An 11007-nucleotide genomic window follows, 5' to 3' on the forward strand; every position below is an offset into this window, starting at 1 on the left:
AGTGGGATAATAAAGTAGGAGTAATAATTTGTTAAAAGTGAAATAAGTGGGGTAAGTGCGATATTGAGTTATCCCACTTATACATCCTTATAATTCAGATTCAGCTGCATCAAAGATCAACAGCAAGAGCATTTTCGTTTTTGTTTTTCTTGAACATGCTCTGTGTGTCTATACATTTAAGTATAGAAGAGTTTAGGTTACAATTTATCTGCGTCACAAATGGTCATTTTATGATCCACCACACACCCAAATGGTTACTCTATGATCCACCACACACCCAAATGGTCACTCTATGATCCACCACACACCCAAGACGCTACGGAATTACTCTGGCTAACCTACCTCCAAGCACAACTTTCACTCCTTGCATGTATCTTTGTTCTTACCGGCCATCAACAAGTTGGGAGATGACTTGGCCTTGAACCCTCGACTATTTCACTCTAGCTGAATTAGGAGCAGGAGTGTTTGGGGAGGATCAGATGGATGCCCTTATTACCATTTAAATCACGGAACCTACTTATTTTCACTTCGGGTTTCTTCTCTGCTTACTCTTCAACTTTTACCATGTCAGAGATTTTAGTTTTTCACACAAGAATATGCGATCAATGTGCACAGATCGAACATGCACAACCTCGGGCAGTGACGAATGTTTTCACTGTCGACGCAAAACACTGTTGAGCACAAAACAATTCACCTTCTCATGGCTTCTGCAGATTTTCAGAGAGGGAGAGATCTAAATTTGTCCTGCCTAATTCAAATGTTCTATGAGACTCCTGTACAAAACCAGCAACTGTGGAGTGTTGAGATAGTACCCCGCAGTGGATTCCAGTACCTATGGCATTAACTTATCGACAGCCCGGCCCTTCTGAGACGCATCTCCAGATCAAGTGCTTCCTGTACAAAAGCAAGCTGCTCTTTGCTCAGTTGGCTGGTCAATCATCATCGAGTTCCAGAGCGAACAGCCCAGGTTCATGTCTTCGCTACACCTAAACTTGGTACCACTTCACTCGCTACTACAGTTGGTCACTGATACAGCTCAATTCCTTCAGGCCGAATAAAACCAAAGAGAAATTAATGCATCAATTTTTACTGGGGGCGGTCTTACTTGTGCGCGTTTTGGATCAGAAACGACGTAGATGTCAGCTTACCGGTGGGAGACTAGTCATCTTGTTGAAGGAACTGATCTGTCATGGTGACTATCAAGATTTCGAAGACTGCAAAGGATCCTCGTTATGCTTCGTTATTAGATCGTAGTTCATCGATGCTAGCTGGGAAATATTCTGGTTGCAGCAGAATGAAATATTAACTAATCGGGTAAAGATTCAAAGATTGTTGGAAATTCAGATAATTCAGATATGGTTGGTTACCTTGAATGAGAAGTTGCTGAAAGAATATTTCACCGATAGTGGAGGTCCAAATTCTTCCATGCTACCGCATTCATCGCCCTGTTAATGGTTTCAGCAGGAAACTGAAGATATGAGATGACTGCTACAAAATGACTTGGACTGCTTCTAATTTCAATAGAGTAAATAAAAGAGGGATTTATCTGGTATACATCTTCTTCATAATCACAACTGCGTGGACTGCTGCCACAACTCATGCTACTAGTCTCACTTCTGTCATCATACTCGTTGGGGGCTGCATGGACTTGCTCATCAGCAGCACCCCACGCATGACGGCAGGCGAAATAACTCGTATCATAATCATCGTCCGTACAAGGAATAAACACAGCCTACAAAAATTAACATGATTATGTGACATTTTCTGGAGTCTTTTAGCTGCCTGATATTTTAGACTCTGCATAGCTTAGCTCCTAACCTGTTGTCTAGAAATCATATCCCAGTTGATGCCTTTGAAGAACGGATGGGCCTTTACCTGCTCTAATAACATAGTTCAGTTAGTATTCTATACATAAGAGGTGTAGTTTCCGAAAAGGAAATAAGGAAAAGGGTACCTCTCCAGCACCGGTTGCACCTAATCTTTGTACCGGGTTCTCAATTAGCAACCTAGCATGAATACAAAATAAGTTGAATTAACATTTGTAGCAAGGAGATCTATTGTATTCCGCACATATAACTGCATATTAGACAGAAAATATTGTTGAATGAAACAAAAAACTACGTTCAATAGACAGCGAGATTTCACAAAACAATATTTCTTGTGACATACTTGTTGATCAAATCGTATGCTTCGAAGCTCAGTTCTTCTGGTACTTGTGGCCAAGGTATTTCCCGGTTCATTATATTGTCAAATATTATCTGTAAGCAACAAATATTGTTAATATAGCCACTTAAAAATCATTCAGAAACATAATCAAAACATGAAGGTCCATTCAGAAACATTCTCTGTACCCATATTGTTGATGGTCTTAACATTGTTTCTTTGCTTTATGTTTACCCAATATACAAATAGCAAGACTATGAAGACTGCAAAGGATCCTCGTTATGCACGAGAGTGCATAAATAGCAAGTCATTTCAACTAGTTCCCTCTTTTCAGTTAATGAATTAATTATCATTATGTAGTTCCATAACTGTCCTGAACAAAAAAATTGTTTATATCCTACAATTTGTGGCACTAGGAGGAAAAGACGGTAAGTTATGAGGACCAGTACATTAGACAGGAGAAAAGCCTGTGAATTAATACTACCTGCGGATGCTCAGCATTGAATGGAGGAATTCCTACAAGAATCTCAAAGAGAATGACACCAACTGACCACCAATCTGCAGTTGGACCTGCATGAAGAACAAGAATGTCAAGATATTTGCACTGTTCCACAAAGGTTCTTAGAAGTGACCAATTCAACTCTTTCAAGTCAAAACAAGTTCCACGCAAAAAGCGTGCATACCATGGGTCATCCCTAGCAGTATCTCAGGGGCCAAATAGTCGGGAGTTCCCACAGCTGTCTGCTTTTGTCTCTGCACTCGCTTGTGTGCACGTTGTTCTGCATCTGTTGGTTGATGGTCACCAGCTAGTGCACTGCTGACATCTGGACCAGATAAATCATCTGTGCTGTTTATAAGACCAACCTTTGATAGTCCAAAATCAGTCAGCTGCGTGAAAAAGGAAAAAAAATCATTCAAATGCATGAGCACATAACTTAAACCTAGAAAGTAGAGCTGTAATTAGACAGGGATAATTTAATGGTTCTACTATAAACAATCGAAACACAAACGGCAACATAAATCATAAGGACAAAAAGGATAAATGTAGCGAAATTTAACCTTTAAATGGCCATCACGAGAGATTAATAAGTTGTCGGGCTTCAAATCACGGTGAATCACATTCAAAGAATGCAGATACTCCAATGCAAGAACCTGCAGGTAGAATGAAATTGCTATTGGTCATTATCTGAAATTATAATAAAATCTAATGAGAGATCATCCATGTTTTTGGCTTCCTTGTTTGTATGATACTGTCAGACAGCCCCAGGACAAAGAAAAGGCCTCTGTAACTTACCAGTTCTGCTATATATGCCCTTGCCATATCTTCATCCAAACAACCTAAGCCTCTCAAGAGGGAATATAGGTCTCCTCCGTTCAAGTACTCCATAACAAGATAAAGGTTTTCCCTACATGTGAAGGAGTAGAAAAATCGAACCTGTCCATTACAGATGGAAGTTAAGTGAAGTCCAGTATTACGCTATGCTAAACATTCATCGTACGTACCACAAACGGGTTACGGACTGATATTAAGATGTCACGCTCCGCCAAGATGCTTTCAACTGCATTCTTGCGGATCATATCAGCTTTCTTCAGCACCTGCATTCGTGATGATACCATCAAGCTCGAGGAGTAAGAGTTCAAAATCACTACAGGGGCTAGCAGGGCACATTTTGAGGCAAACAAAACTAGCAACACACATGGTCCATGGTTTCTTTTGAAGAGTTCTCTAATTGTTTTGAGCAAGCCATCCATTTAATCTCATCATTGGTTCACAATTAATTAGAGACATAAATGATGCTGCAAAGAGTTTGGATTTTTTATGAAATGAAATACAAATAGAAACCCTTCTTCCAAGAAAAAACTTTGTATCTCTCTTGTGTTCAATGTAAAGGAGCTACGATCTTGTGAATGAATCATGATATGCAGGCTGGTGTACTGCTCATTACCTTGATGGCAAAGAGGTCTCCTGTTACCCTTTTCTTTGCAAGAAATACACGCCCAAATGCACCACGGCTGATTGGCTTTATAATTTCGAAGTCCTCAATTGAGGTACGATCCTTAAATTTTCCGTTCAGCTGGCTTGTTCTCGAGTTTACACTATTCTCCAAAGGACCATCTTCATCTATTGGACCTAATGAATCAGTGCTCATATCATCTATTTGTCCACACAGTTGCATAAATTTCTCCCTGAGAGCTCACAATGTCAAAAGGACAGTAAGAGCAATGTTTTTCAGGTATGTTAAATTAGAGTCACAGAACTGCAATTTGTACATTGCTGCTAATGGCAAATGAAATAGAAGTGCTACGTAGCACAGAGATGTTCAGAAAACAGGCAGTGCACTTACTGTAGTAACTTTGCTATCCTTCTTCCAAACGTCTCCACAACAAGTGCATCCACTTTTCTCGTGTCAATGACAGCATTCAGGTCTTCAAGGTAAGAGCTCAAGTCCTCCAGTGAGTTGTACTCTGAACTTTTTATGCTCTCAATGCCTCTAGCGATAGTCAGTAAACTTTCAACCTGCCAAAAGGTAGTATATTAAAATTTTGGGCCACCAAAGAAGCATAGTTTATTGTAGCCTCTAAGAAAATCATGTCTATGGAAAGAATGGATTAACCAAACAAATAAAATTGGAACAAAAATATAAAATGGATTAACAAACCTGCTGAAAATTCTCTAGCTCGACGAACGCCTTGTTTTTAGTCAGTTGTGATTCTGCGTGGCTAGTTCTTGGTGTCAGTAATGGTGACTGTGACAAGCTTCCTGATGCCGTTGTCAGTGCTCCCTGCCATTTAAATTTGACGCAAATGTTAACAATCCACTACGAACAAATCAGAAGAATTCAAGTTGTCTGAAATAGGAGAAGCGACTAGTACTTGTGAAAACAATTCTGACGATGGCACATTCAGCAGTTGAGACAAGTCATTGTCATGATCCATGGATCCATCAGATTCTTCTTCAGTTAAACTCGATGTGCTAGCTCTTGCGTTGTCAGGATGATTAAATTCTGGGTCATTCGGGGTCTTTGCTTCAAAGCAAGCAAGGACCCTCTCGAGGACCTCAGCGACCCTCTGCAGCCTCTTGTCAGTACTCAAGCCCTTGGAATCACAGCGATCAGCTAGCGTGCATACTATGAAATGGCCTTCGGCACACGCCATGGGGATCTCAAAATCGCAGATCCTGCATATCATCCTCGGTTTCCCATCGACGATTATTTGCTGGGCCCCTGGGTACTCGGGTGAAATCTCGACCTTGACGGCCGAGTCCCCAAGGGAAGCCAGGCCGTCCGGGTGAATGCTAGCGGCGTCGATCCTCTCGACAATCTCATCCACGTCGATCTTGTTCCTGGTTATCGCCTTCTTCGTTGGCGTGACCTTGTCCTCCTTGGCCTCCGCGTTCTTGTGCCGGTTCTTCTCGGCAGGCGACGGCAGCTTCTTCCAAGACGATATCTTGCCACTGCTGCCACTACCCGGGGAATCGACGGGCTCTGCCAAGAAGTGCCGTCCGGCGAAGTCGAGCGTCAGGTGCTTGTGCTCCAGCATCCTCCTCCTTATGAGCCTCTCCTTGAGCTCGGTCAGGCTGGAGGTGCTCCTACGGCCTAGGTCGGTGGAGCCGCCGTCGCCGGCCTGTAACGGATAGAGCCCCAGGTCGCTGAGCTGGTGCAGGCCGAGGATGTGCTGGTGCTTGTCGTAGTCGGCGTAGCCGTTGAGCTCCTTCCGGAACTGCAGGAGGCGCGTGCATCGGGTGAGGATGAAGAGGATGCGCGTGTGCGCCTGCTTGAGGACGCCGCCCGCGGTGCCGAGCTCCTGGCGGCGGTCGTCGAGCGCCTGCACGATGCCCTCGCACTTGACCCAGAACTCCTCGGGGCTCATCTCGGCGCACTTCTGCGCGACGACGAGCAGGTCCTCGAGGGTGACGCGCCACTCCTTCTTCTGCTGGTCCTCCTTGTCGTCGTCGCCGTCGTCGGGCGTCCGGTTCAGCACGCCGACGAGGTCCCCGGCGAAGACGCCCAGCTCGGCGTCCACCTCCTCCTTGAGCCGGATGAACTTGGTCTTGATGACGCCGATGAACTCGTCGCCCCCGCGCGGCCTGTTCCGCGCCGCCAGGTGGTGCGGCTGGTGCCCCGCCGCCCCGCCGCTCCCCGGGTTGAGCTCGTGCGAGAAGCTCTTGACGTCCGGCGGGCGGGGCTTGCGCCGCCCGCTGGTCGCCCGCAGGATCGCCCGGAACCGCGGCGAGTCCATCTCCCTCCCGCCCGCCGCGCTCAGCGACGTCACCCTCCTCGCCCCGCCTCCGCCTCCGCCGCCGCTGTCTTTCTGCACGCACGCGATCGAGCACCACCGTCAGCCGCGAATTACGTCAAACAGGCCGCACGCCCCCGCAGACGCCGATCGATTGAATCCAACGACCGAGCCTCACCACCACGATCGATCGATGGATCAACCAATGGAGCCTTACCTCCATGGGTCAAATGCCCTCTGCGATCTCGTCGTCGTGGTCGCGCGCACGACGTGCTCCTCCTTGCATTAAACTATCGCGACGTGGTCGGCAATGGCGAACCCGTCTCTCGCGTGCGCGTGCGGACTAGCTGACTCTCTCATTTCCGATTCGTGGTGGCGAAAACTAGGACACGAGTTTTTTCGGGGAGTTTATGCGTGGGCCAGCCTCGCCACGAGCGGCTTAGCGGGTCCGACGCCGCGAAACCCGGACGGCATGGAGACCCGGGACCCGGTTATATAAGGCGCGCTCGCCGCATGAAGCAACGCCACCTCCTCCTCGAACTCCAATCTCCATCTCCCAACCCGCCACCGCCCACCGCCCACCGCGGCCGCTCGCCTCCTGCTTCCAATACCGACGGTCGAGGGAGCAGGTACCGGCAGCGGCCGTGTGCGCCCGTAAGCTTAACTGATCGCACTGCCGCGACACTTACGTACACATGGCGGCCAGGGTGCACAGCAACCGCGTGGCAGCATTGGCGGCGTCGCCCGCGAGGCCGGGCCAGGAGAAGCGGCTGAGGCGGTCGCCCGCGATGGTGGACGCGCGGCGGCGGCGGGAGCGGGAGAGGCAGCCGCGGTGCGGGGAGGCGGCGGCGGGGACGGCGGCGGGGTGCGCGGCCGTCACCTGCTGCATCCCGTTCGCCGTCGTCGAGCTCGTCGTGCTCGCCGCCGTGCGCGCGCCCGCCGCGCTCTGCAGCCGCACCATCCGGAGCCAGCGCAGCCGGCGACGCGCCGCTCGGGCCAGGCGGATGAAGGAGATGGAGGACCTCATCATCGCCGCGGACTCGTCTCCCAGGACGGTGGCCGCGGTCCGCGTCAAGCACGCGGCGCTGGTGGCCGAGGAGGAGCAAGGGTGGTGCCACTGGCCTACCAAGCCCGCGGCCGCCGCGGCGGAGAAGGAGGTGGAGCTCGCCGAGGCGGAGAAGGAGGTGTGGGCGCGCTTCAACGCCACCGGCTTCTGGAGGAGCCCATCGCAGCGCGAGGAAGCGTGGTGATCGCTCGCCGCTCGCACCCTCCGGCCGCTATCGCCGTTCTCGGTTTCTTTAGCTTCCTTCCCTCCCTTTCTTGGGCCAAGAGGAACCAAATCTTTTCATTTTGCAACGTTAATTGCAACTCTTTGTGTTTCCCTTTTCCCAAATTTTGTCAAATTGGGTGGAATGAGAAGAAACCATGCTGCTTGCTTAGGAAATAACACCGTGTCTCCTTCACAATTGCATTCGTTTCTTCAGATTAAGGCCTCTCAAGATATATACTTGCACGCGACCCATCTTTATCCATTTTGATTGACTCACTCGATTGCTTTCTTTATTCATTTGGTTCAAATATAATTTCGAAGAAAATTAAGTAAGACTAGGAAATATGCCCGCGCGTTGCGGCGGATTAACTTATCTTGAATATATTTTTACAGAAACGCAACTACCATTAGAACATCCCAGAGTATGTTTTTGTTAATTTTTAGATGTCTAACATTGTTCATAAATTGCAGTCCCCTAAATTGCATCTTTTAGAATATGCTTTTGCTAATTGTCATTGGCTAATTTTTTTTGCTAGTTTTTCACATTTTCATTATTTTATAGAATAAATCTAGTAATTTCAGTGCACAAAATCAGTCTAATTATTTCACAAAAAATCAATGAAATTCTAATTAGTACAAAATTCCGAACTCAGATTTGCCCTTTTTCACTTCCCTCTAGCCTGCTGTTTATACCTTCTTTAAATTGATTTTGTACTACTTGGAATTTTGTTGTTTTTTGTGAAATTATTAGTGGATTGTGCACTGAAATTTAATTTAATTTCCCGCTAATGTTTCCTTCCGAAGTTTTACCAGTTTTTTTCGCATGCCCACCTCTGAACCCCACGATCTTATTGTCATATTATGAGGAGTACATAGAATTCAAAAGAAAGAGTGGATACATAGTTGGAGGAAGGAAAAATAAATGATTATTTTTCGTAGGAGGAAGAAGAAATACACTATCTGCAACATATATAATGGAAAGGAAAACGCTATGAATCATCCGGGGGATCGCACGTTCTCCGTCCTCCGCCTCCTGGTGATGTCACGCGTCCACTAACGTGGCGTTCTTTCCTCCACAAAACAATTATCGTCTTCTTCCAACTCTCACCTTCTCTATCTCGTTCTTCACACACACGAGACATGGTCCACGCGGGAGCTCGCCGCCGCCGATATCTTGCAGCAGAGACGACCTCCCCAGCAGTGGCGGAGCCACGTTGAGACCTGTGTGGTCATTTGACCACACAGCTTTGTGCCAAGTTCTTTGTATTTTCGTATTAATCTTGTAAAAAATATTTAAAATAATTAAAAAGTACATGTATTTGACAACACAGATTCCAAATGACAACACAGGCTTCAAGTTCTGGCTCCGCCACTGCTCCCCAGATCTCTCCACCAGCGCAAGCCCTTTCTCCGCCGCTTGTGCTTCTACGCCTCGCCTCGCCGCCGACGCCTACTACCATGGCTCCCCACGCCGGAATCCGGCATGCGTGCTCCGCTCCTCGCCTCGCCACAGTTTCCTTGCGGCGGCGCTCGCTGCCATGGAGCTCCCGCGCCAGATCCGCTGCCCGGCCGCTCTGCTACACGCGACCGACGCCGCTGCTACAAGTCGCAGCCGGCGATGCTACAATCGCCCGGCCGCTATGCTACACGCGACCGACGCCGCTGCTACAAGCCGCCGCCGGCGATGCTAAAATCGCCCGGCCGCTCTGCTACAAGCGGTCGACGCCGCCGCCGGCGATGCTACAATCGCCCGGCCGCTCTGCTACACGCGACCGACGCCGCTGCTACAAGGTGCCACCGGCGATGCTACAATCGCCCGGCCTCTCTGCTACAAGCGGTCGATGCCACCGCTGCTACAAGCCGCCGCCACCGATGCTACATTCGCCGGACCACGCTGCTACAAGTGACCAGCGTCCATGCTACAAGCCGCCGGCGCAGCGGCGCTGCTACAAGCGGCTACGAGAAGCTTCGCTGTTGTAAAACTCGCTGGTACCAACGGCAAGCGCCGATGCTGCGATGGTCGACCGTCGATTCGGTGCTACAAGGGGCTAGCGGTGGAGCTGCCACAACGGTCCACCAGCTGCTGCAAGGGTTGAACAAGAAACGGTGCTACACGGGGCGGGTGGAGCTGCTGATACTGCTAGCCACCAGAGCTACCCGCGTCCGGCGGTGCTGCTGCTAGGGTTGGCCGGCGGTGCCACAAGTGGAGGCGGCGCTGCTGCGAGTCCAAGTTCGTTGGAGCTGTGCCAGCATTTTTCAGCGAGCGATTGTTCGCCGGAGTTGCTGCAAGAATTGTAAATTTTCGTGCACGCGGAGACCAAATCAAGGAGACAGAGAGAAAGCGACCTGGAGTAGGGTCCACCCGCGTGGGAAAGGAGAAAATAACTTTGACCGTTTTTTGTTTGTTTGATCGGACCACTTATTCTGCTCCCATCGAACGGTTGAGCATCCGGGGGATCGGGGATTAGATCCCCGGGGGACGCTCAGCGCTATCCCAGGTCCAAGGAGATGCACGCCCGTGCCCGTACGTAGTGGTGTCAATAGAAGTTTAGATCCCTCGCCTGGATTCAGTGGAAGCAACATCTGTGAGGCCAATCACTCCCAATTTAGATATTTCAGTCGTGAACATTCATGGCTATGCTAGCTAGAACCCGTCAACACCAATCTAGAGAACGCAATGCAAAAGGTCAATTAATCGACTCTAAGAGCATGTCTAACATGCCCGTATAACCCGCCCACCGCGTAAAATTTCGGCGGGATACGGGGCAGGCGTGATATGGGCCGTCTAGCAGGCTCCGTATTTGGGCCGGCCCATTTTGGCGGAATACGGGGCCCAGGAAATCGGCCCCGTCGCCCCCTACTTATACTGGGCGCAGGTGCGAGTGAGGGGTTAACCCCTCACTCGCAACCCTAGCTCCGCCGTGTGCCGCCGCATCCTTAGTTAGCTCCGGCAAGCAATTCCTCACTCCCCCGCGCCGCATTCCACCCCAGCTCCGGCATGGACGCCCGCCGCCGCAGTACCGCCTTGCCGGCGAGCGGATCGAAGCGATCCCGCTCGCCGGACACCGTTGAGGAGGCCTGGCGCCACCAGTGCAAGATATCCGCCGCCGGGAGCCGCCGTGCGGCGTGCCGGTACGCCGGCGCGCTGTACGTGCCGGATTCGCTCCGGGAGTTCGCCGCGGGTGGGCGGTGGTACCGACAAGACCCGCCGCTCAAGCCGATGAGCGGCGGAGCCTTCGAGAAGTGGCTCGCCGACTGGGAGCGGGACCGCGCCTCGAAGGCGGCGAGCATCGGCAACACTAGCGGCGGAGGAAGCGGAGGAGATCCGCGAGCCGGCG

General features: G+C 49.9%; 1 protein-coding gene across 1 annotated transcript; it reads right to left on the reverse strand.

Moving 5' to 3' along the window:
- Positions 1-1156: 1156 nt before the first annotated feature.
- On the reverse strand, positions 1157-6622 carry LOC124655569 (probable serine/threonine protein kinase IRE). The gene is made up of 16 exons (XM_047194440.1): positions 6617-6622; positions 5038-6474; positions 4824-4946; positions 4509-4681; positions 4100-4350; positions 3667-3887; positions 3458-3598; positions 3223-3315; positions 2847-3051; positions 2648-2733; positions 2170-2258; positions 1955-2006; positions 1819-1875; positions 1556-1732; positions 1368-1445; positions 1157-1280 (listed from the first exon to the last, which is right to left on the reverse strand). The coding sequence occupies exons 1-16, from the start codon at positions 6620-6622 to the stop codon at positions 1200-1202; spliced, it is 3270 nt and encodes a 1089-aa protein (XP_047050396.1). The 3' UTR covers positions 1157-1199.
- Between the last annotated feature and the right edge of the window lie 4385 nt (positions 6623-11007).

Source organism: Lolium rigidum, chromosome 5 (genome assembly GCF_022539505.1).
Source record: "Lolium rigidum isolate FL_2022 chromosome 5, APGP_CSIRO_Lrig_0.1, whole genome shotgun sequence".
Lineage (NCBI taxonomy): Eukaryota > Viridiplantae > Streptophyta > Magnoliopsida > Poales > Poaceae > Lolium > Lolium rigidum.